The sequence below is a fragment of the Trachymyrmex cornetzi genome, unplaced genomic scaffold (assembly GCF_001594075.2).
Source record: "Trachymyrmex cornetzi isolate Tcor2-1 unplaced genomic scaffold, Tcor1.1 scaffold16, whole genome shotgun sequence".
In the NCBI taxonomy this organism is placed as follows: domain Eukaryota; kingdom Metazoa; phylum Arthropoda; class Insecta; order Hymenoptera; family Formicidae; genus Trachymyrmex; species Trachymyrmex cornetzi.
This window is the reverse complement of record NW_017296201.1, coordinates 6,500,493-6,527,641: the sequence shown is the minus strand read 5'-3', so window position 1 is coordinate 6,527,641 and position 27,149 is coordinate 6,500,493. Positions and strand designations below refer to the sequence as shown.

Below are 27,149 nucleotides of genomic sequence, written 5' to 3'. Positions count from 1 at the left end.
GGTATCATGAAGCTGTAGGAAGTTCGAGAGACGCGGTGGTTCCGCCGATCATAAAGATTTATATCAAAGATAGAGATGACATTGTATGCGTGTAAGTACATTTTAGCTCATAATAACGCCGTTAACTCAGCTGCCTCAAAGATTATTGTGACGTGATTCACGGAGTATTAACCTGGGGGTAATATAGATATATTTATTCCTTGAAAAAGCAGATGCGTCGTCAAAAAAATATAAGCACTTGCTTTGAATACATAATGAGTGTTGATTTCGATCCGTTCGCGCCTTAGAACAAATGAAGGTGAGTCAAGCAATTTAGAAGTATTATCTATGCTTATCATTGTCGACCGTTCATTTTACCGACGTTACAAGAAAATTATTACCAATTTTCTTTATTACTAGCATTCGCCCACCCTTTACCGTCTACGTAATAAAACTTAATCGCCGTGCAACTACCATCGTAACTACAACCTTACATGTTTCACTCGTAAACTATCTTCAGTTGTTACGCGCGATATTGAAGACGAAATGTGTCGATTACCGTGCACGATGGACTTTGTAAAAGTCTAAATAAAGATTGTATATTTCAGTTATATCACCAAATCATTATGATATTTATAACGTATCAAATTTGCAAATAATTTTTAAGTAAAATAATACTCAGAAAAATTTCAGAGAAAAATTTAGATTTTTATTTTATTTAAAATTATAATATAATTAAAAATATGAAAAAAGATCTCAGGAAAATTTTATTTTCTAATAGCAAATTATAATTTTTAACACCTATATAAATATAAATCAACTTGAATATTTTGAAACAGGGAATGTCAATGTCTATGCTCTTTAGAGATGAAAAGACTTTTTATGCACCGTCACTTCGCGTGTTTGGAGGTATTTGACAGAAATTTGACGGAGTATAAACATGTGGTATATGAATAAGTCGCTGCAAACTTGGACATCAATGTCAGTTCCGTGCGTGCATCGAGAGAAAGGTTTATAGAGATCGATACGGATTGTTGACATTTACGGCTAGCTTAACCGAAATATTACTCCATCACTATACATTTATACAGCGTAACGACAGGCATGTCACGTACAGCAAAATAGGTTATTTATGCTATAAAAGGGTGTTTAGAAAAGCATTAACAGATTAACGGCCGTGTTAGAATTCGAATTGCTTATTTTCTAAGATATCAACGGATAATTGTTGCGGTACGATTACGGGTAATCGTCGACGCATAATAGAGTCACTACATCAGTTAATGAATAAATAAGAAATTCACAATATAAACAGTGAATTATAGTGCGTATGTAAAAGAGAAAAGATAACAAATCACTCAAAATTAAGTAATAGTTGGTTGTTTAATCTTTAAGAATATCATACGTCATCTTTAAAAAACAAGATAAAAATGATAGTTTTAATTTTTAAAAAGCGAAAAACCACGAGAAACACTAAATGACCAGTATATAAGTTTTCCTTTTAAAAGAAAAAGAATACATAGATTTTGATAAATATACATTTTTTTCCTTTATTGTTCTCAGAATTTGACATACTTAAAGAGTTTGTTTAAAAATAAAAATAAATTCTAAAAAGAAAAGGAAACGAGAATCTATTATTTTGTCCTTATTCATTTATATATAATATTAAAATAATTTTTTAATTCGCCACTTTTTATATGATAAAAATAGTTTTATAATAATAATGATTAATATTTTTCAAGAGTACTAATATAAAATGAGAATTGTGAGAAGACTAATATTTACTTAGATACTCTCTAAATCTGAATCAGTGGATAGTGATTGATTATCCAATGGCATACTTGGCAATGAATAATCAGTGAAGTTCAATTAAAGAAGACAGAAAATTTGAGTATTATATACTTAAAATACTGATATTTGCATGTTAATTTCAATCTTGTACTACCATATTTATTAAATTTATGCACTAAAACAAGGTTAATTAAATCACATAATAAAGATTAGCGACATTAGAGATCATACATTTCATTCATTGATTACAGTAGCATACTAGTAGCATACTTGATACTGATATCAGTGATTATTCATTGATTCACAGATTTAGAGAGTACATGGAAATATCAAAATACATATATTTAACCACCAATCTGTTGACACTTGATCACGAACAACACGAATGATCATTTTACTGGTATATCCGCTTCGTGTTTAGTTTACTAATTAATAATTGATGTATCATTTGCTGGCACAAATGAAAATAAAATGAACCAATACTTAACCCGTAAGAAATATAGCTAAAAACAAGTAAAATACAATAATAAATAAGCAATAAATAAAATTTTAACATTATGCTATCTTAAAAAAATCATTTTCAGTTCTTTGATAACAAATACTTAATATAAAAGTTACTTCTTTTAAGATGCGTGTTCTATTCTGCTTATATATAGTAAATTTTTGATATTATAATACATTCATAAAGGAAGGTGAACATTTCCTTTTTTTTTACTTAATATATAATTACATTTCCAAGTAAAAAGTAATATTTTAATTAAATCTTTATTGAAATTAAATCTAAAAAATATCAATTAATTTGCAGTTTATTATTTCCAAATTTTATTATTTTAATATTTTTCTGAAAGAGTCACACTGTGTGTGTGGTGATTGTTCAGAGATCCTAAGTACCGCGAGAATAATTTATAAGTCTGACATTCGAAAGTTTCTCTAAATCGTACTTTTTATAAATCGCTATTAAATTAACATTACTATATTTTTCATTTTATGTACGTAAGTTTATTTTATAAACACAATACGTATTATTATTAGAAGAATCAACAGCAATATCACTCGTAGACAGATTCAATCTATATATCAATATTTACGTTTTAGTAAAGATCAACATTTCTTCGACTTTTGTCAAATGTTTTTCCGTGACATACATGATATATAGGGGAAGTCCGGGCAAAGCGAACGCCCTGGGCAAAGCGAATATTGTTTAGTTTTGCTTATCTATCGGAGATAATGCCATGAGTTTCTAACTGTTGAAGGAATGACCGACCGGCGACGCCATGAAAGTGCGAAACAACATATGATTGCGCTCGTTTGTGCTTGATAGAGAAATAAAAGAAATTGTGTGCTTTCTTGCCATTTTCGCTAAGGTACGTAGCTTAATTATTAGCAGTAATTGTTTCTTAATCAGTGTAAATTATTTTTTATAAGAATTCTCTGTATTTAAATGTGTATTCAAAATTAAAATTTGTCACTTATTGCTTAAATTTATTCTAACTTTTCCAAATTAACGCCAAGTAGGTTCTGTAAGAAATTTACTAGATATAGACACAACAGAGAAACCACCAGCTTCAGGGCTGTGTGGTTCAGTGGCAGCGAGAAAGTCTACCAACTCGGAGGAGAGACCAGGCCTGGGATCGAGACGAGGAACACCCTGATATTTTACTCTGTTGTCGTCAATTGTTTACATCTTCAGAAGTGGGATTGTGCCTGGTACTCCTCAGGGAAAAGGGAGATTTTAGAAAAATGTTTTGGAGTCAGCTGTCCTAAGGAACGGAGCCGGTGGCGAGGTACTTCGTTAAGTGCGCGAATAAAGTCAGTGATCGGCTACCATACCAGGACAGTTTATTCGCCACGATTGCCTCTTAAAAAGCCATCCCGAAGTGTACCAGGAGTATCCTAATATTTTTCTTTGTTGTCGTCAATTGTTTACAGTTCTTTGGGAAAAATGAATAGGGATAAAGCGAATTATGGCATCGTCTTTACTCGGTATGTGATTGTACTGAAAATACTGGGAAGACGGAGGGACAGACGATGTTTTGAGTGAATGAATGGCACATGATTGTTTACATCTCACTTTTATTTTTTTTCCACAACGCAGTATGATGTGTGTTCTGCAGAATACACCGACTCAATGTCCGAAGACTGGATCCAGTGCAGTTAGTACACCAATGGGCTCATGAAGGCTGCACTACATATAGAGGATTTGACAGTTACTTTTGTGGTGACTGCTAACATTGATTTTTATTTTTTTAATTCCATCCTCATTGCTCGAGTGATCCACTTTGCTCAGGGTGATCTAGCAAAGCAGATGATTTCTCTTTATCTACGTTTTGACTAAAAAAACATTTAAATGTTCAAGATTTTTAATTTAATTTTATTTTATTTCAAGACTGATTCCATTAATAGAATTATGAGAATAAAAAAGATTTCTGATCTTAATTTTAACTGTCATTTTTCTTCCCAAACTTTAAAAGGATGCTAAACCGATTACCGAACTTGATCGAGGTCGATAGTATAGACTTTTTTAATTCCAAATTCGATAATAGTGACGTCTTTGATTCATTTCTTACATTATATTATATACAGAGAGCCTCACAGGGAGAGAGTGGCAAACTGCATCACGTGACTCGGTCTCCTCTGATTGGACCTGGTAATTAAGCTCCGTAGAGCCATAATTGGGGTATGCCGTTTAGGTTAGATGACTGCAAAAGCAGTACTAACCTTCGATACCAATCTCACATAGTAAAGCTGATTTTGAAGGTTTCCAATCAGGAATTCCGGCAGCATCGATCTATTTTTGTCTCGAGTTTGCATCTTGGGAAAACGTGCAACAATATCCTTCTTTATTAGAGTTTCTACATCTTGGAGCACTGCATCTCTGGCAGGCATTTTATAATATGTACAAATCTTGTTCAGATATCTGAAATGTAAAAATTCGTAGTTTTATATCATGTATATATGTACAATAGAGGAAGGTATATATTTCCAAGATTAACAGTATGTATCACTTACAAAGACCTTATTAATTGTAAAATTGAGGAGAAAAGCAACACAAGGTGACAAACGTACCATCTATCGCAAGACCGCGCAACTACTGCTACATGGAATTTTGGCTCTGTTGGTATTCCCAATCTTCGAAAATTATCCGTATACACGTGTATTTTCCACTCGAAAAAATTTTCTTCTAGATTTTTAATTTTAGTTGTATATAAACTCGGTGTCGTTCGTTCCAGTAATGTGAACTCAGCTGCACGCTTTTTTTAAGATATGATCTCAAAGGCCGGTATTCATAGTTAGTTCTTATATTCAAGACCGCCTTAAGTTTAGTCTTAAGATGTCACGAACCAATCAAAGGGCTGCATTAACGTCTTAAGACATTACTTAAGATGGTCTTGAAATAAGAATCGACTAGTGACTTTTTTAACTTTTTTTCGATTTTCTCATGAAATCCAGTGCAACTGAGGTCCTGTTTGTGCGTACTTTAATTCTATAATAACAATTTTGTAATCCGTAAATCCAATTCGGAGATTTTTCACCAAGTAGAAATGTCGGTAATACAGACGGCTTTAGCATCCCCCCTTAACACATTCGCTTTGCCCGTACTTTCCCTAAGACATTAAGGGGTCGATTCTGTAACTCTTAAACGACAGTCGATGTCATTGCGTAACTTTTTTACTCTACATAATATCTGTGCAACGACATCAACGGCTGTCGTTAAGAGTTACAGAATCGGCACCTTAAGGGGATGCTGGAGGGATCCAATTATCGACATTGCAGTTTGATAAAAATCTCCGAATTGACTAAATGGAATAAAAAATCCTTTTACAGGATTAAAGTAAACGCAAAATCCTGATGTGGTGCAGTGGATTTTATACTAAAATAAAAAAAAGTTAAAAAAGTTTTTTACTTTTTTTCGATTTTAGTATAACATCCACTGCACCACATTAGGATTTTGCGTTTACTTTAATCCTGTAGAAAGATTTTTCCATTTAGTTAATTCAAAGATTTTTATTAAACTGCAATTATAAATGACTATAATTGGGTCCCTCCAGCATCCCCTTAATAACATACGTTATGTGATATTGTGAAGAAGTATATAGAGGGTGATTCCAAATAATCTTTTGTCCTTAAAGGGACATATTTCTAACCGTAATGAGATGATTTTTTCTTTGGCAAAAATTTGTCCAAAACTTAGTTTTTAAGTTATAAAGGGAAATAGTTGGCGTATCAAAAGTCGAATACGGAAGGTAAGCAGAGGCGGCGCACTCACTTAGTAGATAATCTGAATATTATTATTTGCAAAAGGAAATGTAAATTGTTAATTTATTCTTTAATTATCTTGTATAAAAAATAGAAAATTATAAAGCATGATACTATATAAAGAATTTAAATAAATCAGTAAATTAATGTGACATCAAATTTTTCTTATTATATTGTAGATTATTATGTTAAACTTATATTATATTATATTAAACATATACATAATTATGTTTATTGTCATAACTAGTATCTATATTATTTTCTTATCGTAAAATTAGTCATTGCAATTACTGTGTAAAAATAATTTTTAAATATATTTGAACTATAGTTGAACAATTTGATAAAAATATTTTTTATGTTTTTGCATTTAACTTATATGTTATGTAATAATAAAAATAATGATGAATTGAAACAGTCCAGATAATAAAATTGTATTTTTAAAAAGTGATTAATTGTTTATTTGATAATTTTATTACTATTACATGAAGATTGCGATAACGATTATAAATGACGTGTTGATAAAGACTTCGCAGGATCCTGATCTACTCGCGGCATTCAACAAAAATATAAAAACAGCATACCGCTATGAAAATGTTCCAAGCAGCGATATGTCGAGTCGTACATGTTAAAAATCGCGACGCATTAGTTACAATGTAACGCCTCGCGCAAACGGAGTTGCGCTGCGCAACACCACAATATATTACCGTGGAAAAAATAGCCGAGCATCAATTACGTATGTAATACCACATACTGCTGCTCTATATCGCGGTAAGCTCGAGGGATGGCATGGATAGAGCTGGCGTCCACCACGCCGCTTCCATTTGCCCGTCATTCATCTGCGCTTCAGTATGGAAATCTATCCTGGGAGCTATGATAACTTTTTTCCCCGGTGACGTGGAAGTTCAACCGCGACGATCTCTTAACTTCGCGCGATGAGAAACCGCCATCCGGCAGGACATGTTACAAATTAACTCTCTGCTCGAAGCGAGAGAACTACGGCACAAAATTATTTTTTTTGTTACTTTCACAAAAATATAATTATACGAACTTCATGGAAACGCGTCTCGCAGTTAAATGTTTTCGAACGGAAATTTTTTCACAGAGAGCGTTTTTTCACCATCGAGATTTCAATGCCGTATTCGAATGGAAACTTATTCTATATGAGAAGTCCGAAAGACTTTAAATTATACTCTATACTCCGATATCTCTGCAATGGCTTAACGTAAAATGTATTGTGTGAGCGAGCGTGTCGAGACTGTTTCGTACGATTTCCTTTTGCACACATGACGCACTCTTTACATGCCTTCTGGCAATGGCGTCAGGCATGATGAATGTATCATCGCGTGAAAAAGCCACTGCAGTTTGCCGCATAATAACTACCGAACGGGGGAAGGGACATTTAGTGCACTTAGACTGGTGATCTATCGGCCACGAGGCGGCCGGAGGCATCGACGCTGGATGTACTTTTTCGGCGCTCTAACCCATTTCCCCTGATCTATTGGCTTCCTTCGAATAGACTATCTGTGTAATGGCTTCCGCGGTACCGAACAGTTCGGCTTTTTTCCGTCGTGCCATCGGATAAACGCCGAATTCGCGGCACGTCAGTAATCCATAGGCGTGATTTCTGATGCGCGTTCATGGAGAAAATCGATACATGCAATAACGAGTAAAATTTAGAATATCCTGCATAGAGAGAGAGGGAGGAGTTGTTCATGTCGCATACGCTTAGAGTTGATCTTCGAAATTTCAACCAAAAAGTTGTAACTAACAACTTCCCAAAGTTGACGCGTAACTATATAGCTTGAAAGCGTACATTTCAGCAAAATTTCAGGAGTAAACAGTTTCTACTAAAAGCGGATATAGTAAAGAGAAGATAATAATACTAATAAAAGTGAATAATATTTATTGCACGACGCAGAAAATTCAAGTAAGGCTTCTGTAATATAAAAATGCCCGTAGATTTTCCGTGTTTACTAGCTTAGGGAAGAGGATAGACTAGCAAATTACATCGATAAATAAATTTTATCGTCAATAATGCCGGCTGGATATCACGGAGAGCTAAAGACAAAGTATCCTTCCAAGAAGGGCGGTCTTTCTTAGAAGCGAGTGTTAGAGAGAAATTTATAAGTCGTGGGAACACCATACTGACTAGCAAATTTCTGATCCCTCTGCCTTTCTCTTTTTCTCGTATTTTCTTGAACCTACGAAACTATGTAAAATTTTGAAACGTAAAGTGATTTGTACAAATGAAAAGGTATTTTAATATAATCACAATGTGTAGTCCGATAATAAAATTGTAGTGTCAGAATAAAGGTAAGTCAAAAAGTAAAATTATATATTTAAAAAATTCTAATACAAGGCTATGAGTCACAAACCGGATGGTAGTTGTTAATCAAAATTCACCAAAATCTAATACATGTAATCTACAAACGTTTCGACCCTTATCGGGTCATCTTCAGTGTCGTACAATATAAATGCGTAATTAATAAAAAATGACGACCTGTAGGAAACGAACTAAGGAGATGGTATGGAGAGGGTAAAATAGGAGAGGGAAAAAACTAAGAGAGGGAAAGAGATTGTATAATGGGAAGACAGGAATCAGGTAATGCTTCCATATCATTCTGCCTTGTAAGGACAACGGGATAATCCCCGCTATTTAGGATAAGGAGAGGGATGGTAGACGACGATGGTGGAAGAGGTAGAATGAGTGTCGCAGAGTTTAGTCGGGTCCGAGCCTTGCTCCTACTACTGGCACCGCCGAGTAACCGAATTACTAGATTGGCACACGCAGAGATACACCTGGGCATAATTTCCGGATTGAAGCAACGGCTCAGAAATTAATTCTTGGAGCACGAACCTTGATTGCGGATAAGGAAACCCGGATGTTATTCCCACTCTGAGGAGGCAGAAAACTAATGGATTGAATCAAAAGGAGGCTCACAACGAAGAAGGACTCGGCATCATCGTATAAACTTTGCCAAGCACTCTTTAAGCGTGAAGTTAAGTAGAATTAAGTAGGTCCTTCAAATCGAGCACTTTGTTATTTATTAAGACAAGCCGCAAATCTTTAGTAAACTGTAGGCGATCGAGTGTGATTGCATTTGTATGACTTATAATCTCTTGATTGATTACGAAATGTAAATTTTGTTTATGGACGAAATCTGACTTCTATAAATTAAATGTTCCGTTTCTACGGAAAGATGTATTTTTAATTTTGTATAATTTTGTGTAGTCTCTCTCCTTCACATTCTATAATTCTAATTTGTAAACGCAGCGTTATGAATTTTAATGCAAATTGTATTGTCTAAATAGTATACGCGCGATTCTGTTTTCCAACTTTTAGAGAAAATTGCGAGAATTAAAAGTTAAAAAAAGATCATATACTTTGAACGATCGTTTATTTCTTTTCTTTAACTGTCTGCTCATCTAAAGTAAGAATTTTACTTTCAATAATCTCTGCCTCGTGAACCGAGATATTAATCGTTAAATTCGAATATTATTCAGATTAGAAGTTCTGTCAGCCACGAAATACTGTGAAATTCTCTGCTTTAAAACATATTTCCTACTTTAAAAATACAAGTTACTTTCTTATATTTTAGAACAGAGAAATGAAAATTTTATCACAGTGTCTGCAGTGTATGCTTGCATCGCAGTATTTTGTGGCTATGACAGACTTCCTAACCTGAATAGTCGTTGACTTCAATGATTAATATCATCACGGTTCACGAGACAGAGCGACACTTTTTTCTTGTCAAGCCTTTATTTTTATGCGAAAATGCATCGATTGAATGTATTTTTATCAATCAATTAAAATTTGATTTGAAATATCCGAATGCGACTGTAACCTCACTTATGTAGAATGTGTTCTGGATAATCTAGACACCTATTTCTTCGATAGCAAACACCTGAACACTCAGTTCCTCGGACACGCAGAACACTTAGACATTTAATTCCTCGACGGCAAATACCTAGACAGTTCCTCGATTATGAGATATTTCATCTTTCTTGCATAATTTGCGCCATGCGCATCACAGCCGTCATGCCGTCATGTGTGATAAAAATATTAATTTCTAAAGCGCTGAATATCCGCGAGACCGCGAGTCTCCAAACGTCATAACTGGAATATGTGGGCATCCGGCGCCTCTACCGCCATCTAGTGTCAGACGGTGCAACTGTACATTTTTCCTCTGGTCAACGACGTTAATAAAATCAAAGATTTCAGATTTTGCATCGCGATATCTCCGCTCGTAGAGCACGTGGAGAAAAAATAAAAACACTTTTATTATATATTTTGAGCGGATGCAATCGATTGAGCACACTTAGAACCTGATCAGTTCAGCCCTTATTGAAATTCAATAATTTCGATCTACCGGCAACTCGCCGGCTCGCGTAAAGTACACTCCCATGTCTAATAAATCAATAATACTCTCGAGATAATATAAAGTTAGAATAGCTCAATATCGTTTACTTTACAAATATTAACACGCAGAACAAAATATCTTATCTCAATGTGGTTTGGGAACCTTATCAAGTTAGGAGAAAAAATTGTAAGAAATAAAAAAATAACGTATCTGTTTGTTTAATATGACAAATATTTAAAGTACATAAATTTAGTTGAACTTTGCAGCATATTGGAATGTTGCAAAGACAGATTGCATCTTTTTACATTAGCACTACTACTAATATCAACCGTTGCAAAAATATAAAGGGTGCTCGTATTACCTGCAATGCTCATATAATATCCAATAATTCCCATTTAAAGATATATATTTATTAGATAACAAAAAATCAGTCAAACATAAATATTCTTAAGTGCATACGAGTAAAGTAAGAGGCGTGATTGTTGTCAGTGCCATAATTATCTTTATCCGATTAATAAATATGCTTTCATAAATTTGCTGTTACATAATAATTGTAATAAAAACCAAATATTAACATATCTTAAAGACGTCTTAACGGTGCAAAATCGATCATTCGGCCCGTTGGACGTGCCTTTATCTTGCGATCTACATTGCGTGCGCTTGCAAAATATTATTATGTACACGCACATTTTCAGAAACAGCGGGGAACGCCGTAAGATTGTTCCTAGAAATAGGAACGATGGTGCATTCGCGATCAGCTGTGCACGCTCTTGCTTCACTGTTTACCATGTCTACACAGTGGCGTTTTTAAGGCTGCTAAAGCTTCGATGCGAAGATAAAGTTGAAAGGGGGCCCGGGCATTACTATTAATTCAGAGCAATTTCTATAGATCTGTAATATTGCAGCAAAAAATTCATAATGTTTACTATGCACCGGAGCCTGCAGAAGCTCGTGGATCCAAAAGCTTACGAAGGCCCGCGGATTCTGAGGCCCGTCGGCTCGTCGTACCAGTTGCACCGATGTTGAAAACACCCCTACATGTTTACATTCATTATTCCTTAAATAGTTTAAATAATGCTGATTATTTCTTTTACTATCAAACATATATATTATATTACAATTTGCAGGCAAGAATATATTTCTATATCAATATAATTTTACTAATTGGTGAGCAATGGGTTTTTGGTGCTGTCGAACGTAACAGTAAATCTTTTTTTATTGTTCCTGTAAAAGATCGTACTCTGCACAAACGTTAACGAGAATAATTCAGGAACGTATTGCACCAGGCAGTATAATATTTACAATGATTCATGGAAAGGATATGTACCTTTAAAAGGAGTGGCCTTCATTTAGATACGTTACAATTGGACACGTTGCAAGTGGACACGTTATATTGGACACGTTAATATTGGATACGTTAATATTGGACACGTATCACTTGGACACATTAATATAGGACTCTAGATTAGGTTAGGTTAGGGTTAGGGTTAGGTTAGGGTTAGGATTAGGGTTAGTCCAATATTTACGTGTTCAAGTGATACTGCTTTATCACGATTTGGTGTACGAGAAGAACACTACGAACATTATTTAGCAGAATTTATGTTTAAAAAACGATATGATTTTAATGACAGAATACCGCAATTTTTTAAATTAATGGCTTCTTTATATCCATTAAATGATGTATCGTCAACTAATGAATAAAATGTTATACATTCTTCATGTTGGAATGTGTATGTTGTGTTGAAAAAGTGTCCTATTCATAAAAACATTTTTATTAATAACTTTTTAATGATTAACGAGCGACAGGAAAGGTCATTGATTTTGACCTTGTTGAGAGTCAAAGTCAAGGTCAAGGTCACTCGGAGGTCATTTGGGGCTGGCTGTGTAAAGGGGAATATTTACCATAGAAATAAAGAGTAAATTTTATTTTTATTCAGTGTAATTTAATTTAAATAAAAAATTTTCATGTAAAACACTTGGCGCTGCTGGACCGGAAAATGAAACAATAAAAACCGTTCAAACGTAATAATAAATTTAATTTGAATACTTTTATTTAAAAAAAAGGTTAAAATTTAAAAAAAAGGTCAATATTAAAAAAAAATTACAATGATATTGCTGTGCTACAGTTAAATCTAACGTACTCACATTGATTATATTTACTTCCATCGTATTTTGTTTCTAAAATTCTTTTTATCCTATTTTTATATGATAGAACTTATGTGTGTCTTAATACTTCTGTTATTATTATATTTATGTTTTAGTACTCCACCATTACATTTTTCGGTCTAGCAGTGTCAAATGTTTTGACATGAAAATTTTGTTATTTAAATTAAATTACACTGAATAAAAATAAAGTTTATACTTTATTTCTTTTTTCTTTTTCATAACGCATGTTTTATAAGTCCAAATTTATTTTTAGGTCTAATAGCTTGCACAGCTTTCGTAACTTATACGACTTTATATTTTTAGTACCATGTTACTTTGAATGAATTGCGATATAAAAATTTCATACAAGTTTAAAGTTTTTGGTTTAATTCTTGAGTGCCTACAGTGCTCGGAGGTTAATTTATTCCAGAGGCATACAATAATCCTTCAGCTTCCTCATGGAATACATTTTGAGCAATTTGAGCTATTTTATGAGGTACTCGTGCTACTAACATCGGAACTGACTCTTACTGATTTTAATGAGTTTTGGAATGTTGTAGAGCATGAAAAAATATTACACCCATACTTTTTACACCCATATGTTTGTGCTTATCTTTAGGTTTAGTGGGTGAAACACTCACTCGAAGAAAATCAGATTTCTTTTTTCGAAGCGAATATCATCGAAACTATAAGAGAGAAAAAATTTTCCGGAATATATGAAAATGGCTTCAAGAGTGCTTTAGAACTATAATAAAAAAATTTTTAATTATTTATTATACCTTCGCGCTGTGCATCCGTATCCGTATATACAAGTGCTGAATTTATATCGAAGGACTTCGAATTTTGCTCTAAAATTTTAGGGGCATATTCTTTCGAAGAGTTGTACTATCGATTTATAAAAAAAAATATCGACTTTTTTTAACTTTATAAAGTAGGAGATCTCCTTAATGCTTAGGAATGCTTTCTCGTTTATATCTAACCATCGGTTTTTAATTTTTGACTTAGCAAAAAATTGGAAAATATTTGAAAGCTTATAAATAGGCCATATAAAGATCCGATTACTTTATAAAAATAAATAATAATAAATTAATAAAACTAAGAGAAAATGAAAATAAAATTTTTCCATGCTGTACTTTCAAGAATTGAATTAAATACCTTTATCAAAATTATATTAATTTAAATACGTATCGGGGTATGTGTTGGTTACGGCTAGATATTGCGGTGTTTACTTGCGAGGCCTATATCGATCGAGCTCTCACAGCCACGAGGAATTATGTTTCGTTGTAAGCCACATTGTGGCAGCGGCACGTAACGCGAGAGCGAACGTCATTACCCCGCTATTTCATCGCGAATGACATATCGCGGCTAAGGGCGGGCGTTACAGCTTTGCTATTCCGGCATCCGGCGTGGCGTCGACCGCTGGTTACCGCCTCTCACGTTCGTATAACACGCTCTTACATATATGGAATTACTTCTCCGCTACTGCCCTCGCCGTACCGAAACACAATTCTCATATGTAGAAGACCAATTATCCGTCTTACTCTTTATGAATTAAAGATATTACGTTCTTTATATATGTATATATAAACAGGGCGTTCCGTAAAAATCACAACACTTAAGGGGAGATTCCTGAGATTATTTGGAAATAAAAATCCCAATATCAAAATATTGAAAAAAACTTTTTAACATAATAAATATCGATAATTTTATTTTTGCATACGTAATCTTTATATTAAGAGGCAATTAGCTTTCATTTTTAGCACTTTGTATTGTATCACATCTGAACGCGTAAATTTTAAGCGGTATAATTCACTAAATTTAAATACTTATAATTCGAAAACTAGCTCGAAATTTTGGTATTAGGATATTTGTCTTAAAATAATCTCAGGAATCTGCCCTTAAGCGTTGTTACGGTATTTACGAGACATTCTGTATATACACTGTATATATGCATGGATTGCGTGAGGAAAGGGTCAACAAGATGATGTATAAGGTATATATATATATGTATATTTCCCGGATTATCCGTATTTTGTTTTATCTACGGATTTCTTTGCACTCTACAACATTCACGAGCCTGAATTATCCATATTCCCATCTTCCGTACTCCTTCAAGCACTGTCACTATTTACAATAACCTGATGGAGCTCTGGGCATCAGTTACCTTCGCAAAATTGCATCGCTAATATGAAAGAGCTACGGACGCACGTAATTGGGTGAAACACGCGAATTATGTCAGTTACTTCGTTAAGCGAAAGGACCATCGTGGCGCCTGTGTTGGATTAAGTTTTTCGGCCGAAAACTCGCATTAGCTTAATAAACGTGGCAGTGTCCATAGACCACGAAGTTGTGTTTCGGTAATTTACAGCTACTTTGCTTGCATGGCACGTCGCGGCGCTCACAGTGTTGGGTGTCGTGCATGCACAACGAAATTGTAAGTTAACTGCGTAATTCGTTTACTAATTATCGACACCGCCGTTGGCGTGTGATAGCAGTGATTATTACCCGGCATTTTCGAAAAGCGGGTGATAAAGTAATGGTTAATTGAAAAAGTATAATGCATTAAGTCCAAGTTTAAACGTATTATCCGCTGATGTTATCGCGACTGATGGAGCAATAAATAATATTAGATAGTCTAGTTGCTCCACTTTGCGGAATAGGTATAAATTAGCTAAAAATCATTATCGATCCATAAATTACATGCATTAAGCGAACTATCGCCTTGCGACAGAATTCTACGTTGCTATGTCATCAAAATGGAGTAAAATTTGTCTGTTTCCAATGGCTGGCGGCTCAAGTTCTTGCTTAGCCACCGGCTCGAGCTCGTGCTTCGTTTTTATCTTGAAACGATGCATTACGGTAATGACTCGACGAGCAACAGCCGCAAACGCTGTCTCGCTAATTTCATCGCGCCGCATTGCGCTTCGAAACGCAACCTGTGTCTCGACGCACTGCGTCGGGAAACGATGCGCGAGTATACAAGAGCACGAGAGCGAACGAGTTAACCGGCTAAGTAACCACGCTCGGTGCACTTCCTAATCACCAAAGGCACCGAGAGTGCTTTTAAACCTCCCTGCCTCCTTCCGCAGTTACATCCTTATTCATACGAAGGCCTCTATTAAACCTTCCATTATTCTGATTATATCGCGAAAGAGAACGGCGCGGCGCGGCGGAAGAACCTCGTGAAATATATTAGTTAAAATAAGGTTAAGTACCGCCCACATTCTCCTACCTCTTTCACTTCCTGGAAACCCCCCGACCGAATCATATAGCTTTTGACCCCAGTGAGTTCTCTTGCTGTTATAATTCCGAGCTATATCAATAATAATAGCTTCATGACGAAAAGATTTTGCGAGAACTTGTGATCGTTACGAGCGGATATCTTTAATAGTAGATTCATCTCCGATGCCGATACGGTTAGACGTTAAGGACGAGAGAACATTTTGGCGATGAACATCGTTAAAAGGTATACGGGATACGCTTAATGGATTTGTTTTATTATTTCGTGTTTCGTCGAATCAGTGTAACGCGTTTCGCGTGCGGAACGCGAAAACGTTTCATATTGAATCTCGTGCTGTTTTAATCCGACAGCGATAAAATATTGAAGCAAGATATGGAATTTATGTGCGGTACAGTGGATATGTGTATATGAGCTCGGGTGAAAATAAATACGGTACGCGGAACGGTGTCATAAATCTGCACACGGTAAAACACGCTTTGAACGTTTATTTCCGCGAATTTTCACGCCCCGTATTTAGAACGGCACCGTCGAATCGTCGAAGGAGTCTGGAATTCGATTATGAAATCCAATTTGAACGCAACGATGGTTCCGAAACCCTGATTTTCATTCTGACGTTCCGTACCGATGCGAGTCTCGGCTCACTGTGGAAATAATACGCAGCGCATGACCCACTTTAGTGATAACTTTCTAATAGTTAGTTTCCGATTCGCAATATATTCACCGTAAAATTCCACATACAAATTAATTTTTTCATTATTTTATACATGCGTCGTATCGTCAATTTTCAAATTTACAAAGATGTAATTTAATTTGACATTTACATAGATTTTATAATAATGTTTTATGTTTGAAATATATATATATATAGGAAAATTAGTTAGTTTCTTTTTAAATATTCTTATATATTATATCTTTTCTCTTTTCTGTTAATCACAATTTACATATCTAAATATATTTAGATAAAAACTGTGGTTAACAGAACAGAGAAAAAATATAAGAATATTTTAACTAATTCTAATTCTCGTTTCTATATATATGTATATATATCGTATTGTTAAACCTTCATACATGTCTTTACAAAGATGTAATTTAATTTGATATTTACATAGGTTTCATAATGATGTTTTATGTTTAAAAAAAAAACGAGAACTGGTTAGTTAAAATATTCTTATACATTATATCTTTTCTCTATTCTATTAAGCACAGTTTATCTAAATATATATACATGGAAATACGTACGAGAGTAAAACTTGGTGCATTACGGAATTTTTATGTTATGCCGAGAGCTCGTTTCCCTTCGTGGAAGAGCGCATTTTTTCCGTTGCTGCACGCTAATGACTTTCGCTTTGAAAAATCTCTGGAAAGCGCAGTGGTTTGCACACTCGGGAGGAATTAATAAAATATTCAGCAAAGCAGGGATTGCTTGAATCTGGCCGCTCATCGGCAACGATATGTGCACAGGGAATCAGGGAAATAGGAAGGAACATGCCCGTGATCAACGAATAGGAAACCCAATGGTTGCACCGCACCAGCAAGCTTCCGGGGAGCACATAGGAATCATGAGCTAAATCCCGTAGTCTGGAGCCGTCTGAGCCGTCGTAAAAATCTTTGGTGCGATTCGTCGTTTGAGGAGATATGTCGGTACCTTAACCTCAAGCCAAGACGGATCATCGTGACGGATTTAGGACCACTCCCTTGAGAACTATAAAATTATTGTTTGCCTTGCTAGAGGTATTCGCGAAATGGCCGTGACATTTCACTCGAACCTCGAACTGTTTTCGATAAGCGACTTACAGAGAGATGATAAATGCGCACTGAAAAAATAACATTTCCGTTATTAATGCTCATTAAACGGGCGCATATTCGCGGCAGGATGCCCGCAGCAGTTATTCCAACGTTTAATTGTATTAACGCCCAATAGACGGCGATTTAACCCAACGATTTATCGCTCGCTCGAGGGATTTATCGCGCCGTTACGCATATGAGGTTGTTCTCATCCTGTCGCACGTGCATTACGGACATTCGGATTTTGCTGGTGACAATGTCATCTAGGCAAACTTGTCTCCATCGCGTGATCGGTCGTCGTGTCATTGTCGAAATTTTGGGAAACTCTCTACATAGACGCAGTAAAAACACTTATGGCGTCATGTTACGAGTAAATTCCCTTTTGTTATTTTATTATATAAAATATGTTCCGAAATCTAAATAGATCTTATAGATCTGCGCGACGTATAATGAGTTAAGCTCACATGATGACGGATTTTCCACTAAACACGCAGCTGTAAGAACGTTGGTCAACATTTATTCAGTTGTGTGTCTAAATCACGCTCTCCACATAACTGTGTAAACTCACCTGGCATACATCAGGTTCTCCCGATAACAATACCACGCGCGTCGATCCTCGGACACATAACGGATCCTAAAATTGTTTGCATAGTTCATTAAACGTGTTACATCGCGTGCAGGATGGGATGGACCTCTTTGATTAATTATTCGATGAGGCATTTCGTCGAGATAGATGATGGTGGAGGACGCACGGTCACACGCTATTCGTGACCGTTGCGCTAAATGAACGCAATTAGCTGTTAATCGAGTGACTGAGATATCGCCGAGAGTCCCAGTTTAATCTTCAAGTTGAAGTCGCATTACTGCCACCGCGGGGAACGGACCCTCGCGTTAATTCACGCGGGCCACGTCAGCCGTCTGGTAACTATAAATGACGAGTTACGTTGACAAATTACGATAAATCGCAGCAATTTAACATTATTCGTTCGGGGATATTTTAGGAGGGAGCCGCGTTCTGAGCACAATCACAATGGAGTCCACGCGCCAGAATAAGAAGTTTCGATCCAATTGGAAATTGCCTTCTTCCTCGGTCGATTTGGATAGAAAGGACAACCCTGTAAATCCATATCATCGATTCATCCATGCGAGGATGACACATCCGAAGTGGACGCTTCCGGACACAAATGACCAGAGCGAAGTTGAAATTAGTGGTTCACCGGAATTTGAGTGCGATGCAAATTCATACATGGACGCGTGTTCCTGTTGTACTTTTGCAGAGGAGACGATTGCCACGAGACATCACAACTGCTGTAAAAAGGAACGGTCGAGGAAAGAGGCTTACTGGAAAATTAAGGACAAAATAAAGAACGCTGTCAAGATAATTTTCTTGAATTCAGTTAAACAAATAGCAAGGCCATTTAAGATATATTATTCTATTGTATGAGCTTTTAGAAAATGAAATATTTTAAATTATCTTTTTTCTTTTTCTTGCTTTTTCAATGTGCTCTTAAGCTTAATTGTGTCGATAATGTTCCATGAAAGAACGTTCTTACTGAAGCATTAAAAAGTTTAACTAAATACACTGCACAGATTTGAAAATAATTTTGTTTGGATCAACAAAATAGTTATGTAGGATGTTCAAACTAATTGCTATAAAATGTTAAAACTTTTTACAGTATCGTTATTAGCGCTTAACATTAGAACTGCTGATGGTATTTCATTAGAATTAATGAAAATGTTAATTTGATAATTTTTTATCCTTGATTTCGGTTAGGAAAGAATTATTTTGATGCTATTTACGTTAGATTATTATTATATTATTATTAGAATTATTTTTATTCTCTATTTATGTGTTTTTAATATTCCATACCGTATATCTGATACAAAAAAGCAAAAAATTGAAATGATTAGCGGAATAAAAATGGCATCTTCAGCCGTTCTAGTGATAATAGTATTCCACGTAATTATTTTGATTTAACAAAATTATTTTCAGATTTATATCTTAATAAATTTTTAGATATTTCAACAAAATCGTTTTTTTTCATCTATAGAAATCGCTCTGATATCTTGGATGAAAAAAGAGTTGACCAACCACATGGCCGAATTGTTCAAATGTGATTTGTTAATTCTTTCTCCGTCCTGCAAGATCTCGGAACAATTTCTAACATCGTAGACATGAAGAATGTAAAATTTAATCGATTAAGATACAAAAATTGTGTTAAGTTATATTCGTGTATATAATTCGAAATGTCTATGATTATTGAATGCCGTAACGGTTTTGCAATTAACATCAACGCCATTCGCAGAAGCATAAAATATTCCTTCTTGAGGTAAGCTGCCAAAACTGAAGGAAGCGCTGGAAGCACAAGGGTGAGTGCAGAAGTACGAGTCAACTAAAACGAGAATACTGCCCTACGGTTAGATTGTAGATTGCGGACGATAAAGTTAATGCGCACCGCCGGCAGAATACGGTGCCGAACGTCACACCGCCGGAGGATGAAATATTGTCGCTAATGTCTACCATTTTCTATGTGCTTCGACGATTAGGCACTGCAACTAACTTAGAAGCTCACTCTCTGGGCGATATCACGCAAGCGGATGGAACTTTGAACGAGAGAGCTGTGATTTTTGCCCTCCTGCGGTACAAGCAGCCCGACTTTATATAGGATTGCAGGAACAATTTTGTCGAGTGGCATCGCGGACTCGGTTGCAACGTTCTGCTCAACAAATACCAAAGATCCTTCGTTTATACTTCGAAGGTATTGCCCTAACTAGACCGACTATCCTTGCCAAATGGGAAGTAGCGAATATTTCTAAAATATTTTCTTGAGCCTAGATATTGCTTATATATTCCTCTCTAAATGATCTGACTCTAAACATTACCGTCTAGTGTTATTTCCAAATACCTATCGCTGTCGCAAAACGTTTTATGAAAGTGCTATTTTGTTGCAAAGGAGCCGAGTTGCGGATCCTTTGCATTCTCAGTCGGAATTGCCACCGTTCCGCGATAAAGGTGGAATCATGGAGGATCGTCGCGTAGCGCGAGATAAGTAAAACAGTCCCGAATTGCCGCACGTGTGTAGCTCGGAATGGTGCACTTACTGGAAGATGCATATTGGCTATACAAAGAGAACGTGTCCGGCGTCCTGTTCCCGCGCACTTACAATCCCAGCACGGATCAACAAGCCTTCGTGGAAGACTTCCGACTGACCGCGACTGCGGGTTTACTCAAATAATTCGTTCGCGGTACAACCGTGGCCGAGAAGATTCTCGTGGCTAATTCAGAAAAACGATGAGCTATCCCGATCGCTAGGCTGGAGTTCGCAATACAGCGTTGCGAGGAGTTCGTCGCCATCGCGACACACGAGGACATTGATAGCGAAAAAGGAGAGCAATTGTCCGACGAGGAATGGAATTATTTTTTGAACGATCATACAGCGATGCTTCATCACGGAACCGGTATCGATAGCTCGTCAGAAAAAAGTCGCGAGCTTCTTCAGGTACAGGATTCGTGCAGTAAATTCCGCAGCAAACTGCAATTATGCTACGGATTTGCGAAAATAGTTCTTATTTTCTCTATATTCAAAGAATGGAGAATTTAATTGAAATTAATTAACTCAGGTTTCTCCCCTTATTCCACTCTGCACGTTAATTAATTTAACATCGGATTATCGCGAGAAATCACGACCGAACGATTCGTAATAGTATTCACTATTGAGCATGCTTGGCGGTTTCTCGTAATATCTCTCTCGTCCGATATTTAATTAATTAATGTACAGAGTATAATAAACAGAGAAACTCACTTTTAGCGAGTTGAATTTTGGTTTTGTGAGAACCCGTTACAGTTCTTCAATATTTTAACTTTATTATATCATGATAAAATAGCGATAAGATAATTTTTTAAATTTTAATTTCAATTTTAATTTTAATTTTAATTTCAATTAAATCGGCAGCCTGTATTTAAATATAGCGGACTATTCTCGAATTGATATGTCGGTTCTTATTTTTATTTTCTCTAAACATCATACGCATTTTCCATTAAAATCCATGCTTTCGAAGAAGAAGACGCTGTTCTTTTTCGACAAAAGTATATGACATGTTGAACGATCGATTGCGTTAGAATGGCGTGTTTATTTCGCACTTCCTCCTGATTCGCGCTAATAATAGACGCGGTTACGAGGTAGCGTAGGCAACAAAACCAAACTGTGTTAATTATTCGAGGCGCACGAAAACATCCTTGCATTAAACATGTTCTGAGATGCTGCCGCGTGATACCATTAACCCTTAACTGATGAAACAAAATTAAAGGCTCGTGATAACGAAACGCTAAGCCGTACAAGTGAGGGAAAGACGTACGAGATCTTTAATTGATGTTTATTTATCGATTTTGCAAGTCCGTTTCGTTTTCGTGTTCCAGGAATTCTTTTTCGCCATTTCATTCCTCGTAATAGTGAAATTTTATTATAGGTTGTCAGACTTCACTTCTATTAAGTGACTTCGTAAAAAAAATCACAAAAGAGATTTTAGTTTATTGCATCGATTTCTTAGCGATGAAGTCTTAAGGATTTCCGTGTCGCGCGCACGTAAATTAGAAAAAGTCAAATACGTGCTTATTACTAGTTTCTAACAACCTATATATAAGGTTACAAGCACTTTTACTAAAACAATCACACAATTCATACATATTCACAGTAGACAATGTATATTTTGTTCACGTAGTACAGGCAAACTTTGTACGCGAAATCCACTCTCCTTTCCAATCCTTTCTAAGTCTTCGATTGAAAAGAAGATTAGGGGGTGGCTTCTTGAAATTCGACGTCACCTGACAATCTCTCACGATTCCTCGATTGAGACATTCCGCGATTTCATTAAATTAATTTCGCTTCGCCGACAGTCGAATTGTGGTCTCAGCTTCGGCCTCCGGGGGGATCCAATTCGTCGGTAGATGAATTTATTCGAACTTTCCGGAATTAAAGTCGAGAGATCCACGAGTTGCCACGAGCACCGCAACGAAAACTGAGACTCTCCCGCATAAATCGATATCAATATCGTTCGTTCGTAGAAATGTTTCCTGGTTGCCGTCGCAATTTTGGAGAAATTAAAGACTATCGATTCGCAGTATGAGACGAGCGACATGAGAGGTATTTGGATTCTAAAACCCAGTCATTTGTGTCGCGGCAATGGGCATCGTTATATCCCACAATCTCAAAGATATCTTGCACAAAGTTGAGCAGAAATCCAAAGATTATTACATCGTACAAAAATACATTGGTATGTTTTTATACAAACACGCTGCAAGAATCGCATTCAACCTGTTAGTCGCGTTATTTATATTTCAGAACGTCCCTTGCTGATCAGAGACCAAATTTGACATACGATTTGTGGTACGTGGTAACAACTTTCCCTCTCACAATATAGCTGTTCAAGTAAATCGTATCACAATTAAATTATCTTATATAGTATTAAAAAATGTTCTTTTACATCGTCCTTACCAATTATAAATTCCATCTTGTGTGAAAATCATCGTTATATCATTTATTTTATTTAGTGTCCTAAACATGTTCTTTCATACTTTATTTCTATTTCTTTTGGAAAAAGAACTAAAAAAAGTAAGATCTGTCTAAAAATAGATTTTAACTTTACTATCGCTTTATTTTTATTATAATATACGTCTCCTACTTTCTGCATCCAGAGAAGCATTTCTTCGGTTCAACTCAAAGCATATACTTTCTCGAACTATCACGAAGTGATTCACATTTGCAATACTGCCGTCTAAGAGAAGTATGACGATGAGAAGAGACGCAGACAGCGATGGAGGCAGAAAGACCCCGAGGAATCCGCCAGTAGCAGATCGGTGCGCGATCAAGGATGGGACTGCGAGAAGCTGAACGAATATTTGAAGTAATCTCTCGTCTGTGCGAAGACGTTTCGATTATCCATTCGTCACGTCGTTCGGTCCCCGGGAGCATTCCAAGGAAATTGATAGGGCCCCTGTGCAAATACGCCTTCTTCGAGAAGCGCGTTCGTCCGAGAATGTTCGGGCACGAGAACGTTTCGCCGATGATAATGGCCTCGCCGTGCTCTCCCCGCCGTTCCTTTCTCGAATGACAAATCGAATAAGATTTTTCGATGACACGACGTATATTCGACGTCCACGTAATTGCGAATAAAGAGGAAATATATTATCCACGATTTTGCTCGTGAATGGGCTCGATGTCAATGTGTATGCTCCTACCATGTGGAAGAGATCGTTCCTGAGACATGTACCCAGGGAATGGTTTCTATCGAAAATTTCGCTGCTGTTTCATTTTAATGATAGTGATTTCGCCGTCGATTATCTTTGTCCTGGCGGCCGAAATAAATGGCATTTTAATGAGAATCGGATATGGGAAGTTAAGTATCCAGTGAGGGATAGAGAGACTATATAGTAAAAGAGAAAAACATTTTATTGCAAATATGCAAATCGAAATTTAATAGTTTATTCCATTATATATATATATATATATTATTAATCTTATTGATTTTGTTATATAAGAGAATCTCAACTTTGTTGAGATGTATAATTTTCCTATTTTGAGATTGCTAATTTATTTTTTATAACAATGTTATGTCATTGCATTGTTATCAATATTCTGGTAAGAATGACTTTTTAAATAAATATTGGCTTTACAAATAATTTTATACAGATCATCACAAAGAATTTTTGTGCAGCAGTATAAAAATAAAAGCTTACAGTATTTTTTTAGTTTATTATTTATTTTGGAATCTATGGAAAAAGATATGATTGTTTGTGAAGCCATAGTTTATTTACGATAATTGCACTTTTCAATGAAATACGAGCTTTCACTTTGATTATTGACGCTGAGTGGACTTCTCCATCACTACAAATGTTTCAATTTATCGTACAAAGTTTTTTTCACTAAAACTGTCCAATATGTACAAAATATGTTTTATTCAACTTGTTCCATCTGAATTAAAAATATGCTTAAATCATTTTTGTCTACATATAACGCGTATCTCATGTTTTTAGTTATGTAAGTTCTAAATTGTGGTACCCGTTTTCACTATGACACTGAGTGACTGGTTTTAAAAATAAAACAGAACATTTCCGATATTGTAATGTGAATCCTGTTGTTTTAATAATTTATAAAAGTTTTATTGATTTCTAATTTATTTATATTTTGGTTGTCACTTTTTATGAAAAATCAATCACAGAATCTCGAAACATATGATACTGCTTTATTATTTTTATTACTAAACTAATAAATGTAGAAATAAAAATAAAGAATACACATCTCAAAATTAAATCATGTAACCTATGCTGTAAGTAGAGAAACCGTGATGTTTATTGGCATGTAGAATATTTTATTTTCAAATTAAAGAAAAACTACTTACAATTTAGATAAGATTAATAAGCGAATGTTTGCTTTTCTAAATCCATGGGCCATGAAGGTGAATATTATGATCTGATTTACCCGAAAATGACGGAGGCCATCGTTCTGATGATGCTGGCAGTGCTGAATCATATAACGCCGTTGCAATGTTGAATTGTACGGCGCCGATTTCATGCTGGCCGAAGACATATCAGTCTGGCTGATCGAAATCAATACCAATCCCCGTATGCATCCGCCAAGCTCCAGATTGACAAGATGCCTTTACTCCAACGTGTTTAAAGGTGAGCAGCAAAACGGATATGAGAAAGTTATCGTAGTGTTCGAAAGAAAATTTTTCCGAGATGGCGACGGAAGAGCGGATATAGACTGATGAAGGTAAAACTGAACAATCCGCATGCTATTAACACCTTGTCTTGCACGAGCTTTAGAAATCGTTAACCACATTCTGAGATTAGACGAGTTACCCGTCGTCCGGACAGTCAACCGAGACGGCTCTCTCTCGGTTTGCTAGAATGATAACGGTGACCATAATTCGCGGCGACGTAATGCCGATAAGCGCCGCGTGCCCTATGTGATGGATTTACGCGAGGAATTAACCACGTTAGCGAGATTTCCGGAGCGCAATTATCGAGCCTGAAATGGTCAAACACCTGATTGCGTCAATTATATCTTTAATACACCTTTCGCATATTGTCTCGACTGATGAAGAAGTAAAATAATTTAATTGATAGAAATAATTTTATCATGTTTTCAAACTTATTTTTAATAAATATCGATCATTTTTAAATAATTTTAAACTTATGAAATGCACGGATACTTATTCTATTATTATTTACATCAAAATATTTTATAACATTACAAAAAGGATTCATGTAAACGCGAAATTATAAAAATGCTGTACATAAATGAAAGCAAACATTAATTGAAGCAAATTTATCTTGGAAACGTATGTATCAAAAATTTTTGTAATATGCAACCTGATGTTAATAATATAGAGATATTAAATTAATACAAAAAAGAGATAATATTAAATAAAAATATTAAATTTGCAATAATAACATTCATTTATTATGGCTACCGATAAATTTAAACAATGGAGCTTTGTGAATTGGTTATATAATCAGTCCTTTCATATTCTCCAATAAGTTGAAAAGAGTTCCATTTTGCCTATTCTTTGTCCCTCATATGCATGGCTTTTTATTAAATTCAATATTCTATCTTTTTTAGAAAAGAGCTGATATATGTACGTCGTTTGTATTCATTAATAAAATCGCTCTGATCTCTTTTTGGAATTCATTTTTGAATATTTAATTTGCTGAATCTGTCGAACGCAATCATATCGAACAAAATATTGAACATTTATAAATAGATGAATGTATTAATTCTTGTAATAATAGCGTGTATAAATGATTAATAATTTTTAATGAATTTTTAATAATTAAAGATAAATAAAACAGGTATATTACAGTTAACATACTTTTTCACATTTAAAAATACCGGATGTTAATTTACCAATTTTAATAACGGAATAAATCAGAAATTCTGTTGCTCTTACACCGAGATTTAAATGCCGAAAACTTATCAATGTGACAATGATTTATTATCTATAAAATATAATTAAAATAAGAATTGAGAATATAAAGACAAATATGTAATTCAAATAATATATATAAATAACACTGATAAGAAATGAATAAGAATCTCCTGTCGTATTCTTTCAATGATAAATGCAAGTGACATAAGAGGGTTTAAGAAAACTAGTATGTGGCAGCGCACGGTTTCTCTTAATCTGCTAATCTGTTTTCCGCAAACTCCATCACCGTAATCTAGGTAAGAGCGATTTTCGGTAGTATGGTGAACGATGAAAATCCTTCGATCGCTTTGCTTACAGTGATAATGGACGTGCCAGTGAACGCTTGCGCCGACATGGGTGGCTTCAGTCTGGTCTACAAGCAGGACATACCCGACTTCCAGCCATACCTCGGTCCCTACCTTTTCGTAGCTGGCGAGTTGATGACACTGCACGAGCAGCCGCCGGAACTGACATCGAAGAAAGAAAGAAGGGCAAACATTTGCGATCCCTGGAGCAAGCAGCAACGTGCAAGAACCGCCCCGCCCATGATCCTACGCTCGAGAGAACCGAACGTGGCGGATCTTATTGACCATTTGAAAGCCGTTCGGTGCACCGCGACCAATTGA

General features: G+C 35.5%; 1 protein-coding gene across 1 annotated transcript; it reads left to right on the top strand.

Annotated features, from left to right (window-relative positions):
* Positions 1-18,586: 18,586 nt before the first annotated feature.
* On the top strand, positions 18,587-27,149 carry LOC108758581 (tubulin glycylase 3A). The gene is given in 15 exon segments (XM_083287347.1): positions 18,587-18,952; positions 19,863-19,881; positions 19,884-19,973; positions 20,104-20,315; positions 20,640-21,056; positions 22,619-22,738; positions 22,740-22,827; positions 22,896-22,911; positions 22,913-22,934; positions 22,936-22,976; positions 23,105-23,165; positions 23,339-23,460; positions 24,995-25,084; positions 25,086-25,231; positions 26,842-27,149. Coding segments are annotated over 15 exon segments (2,118 nt in total).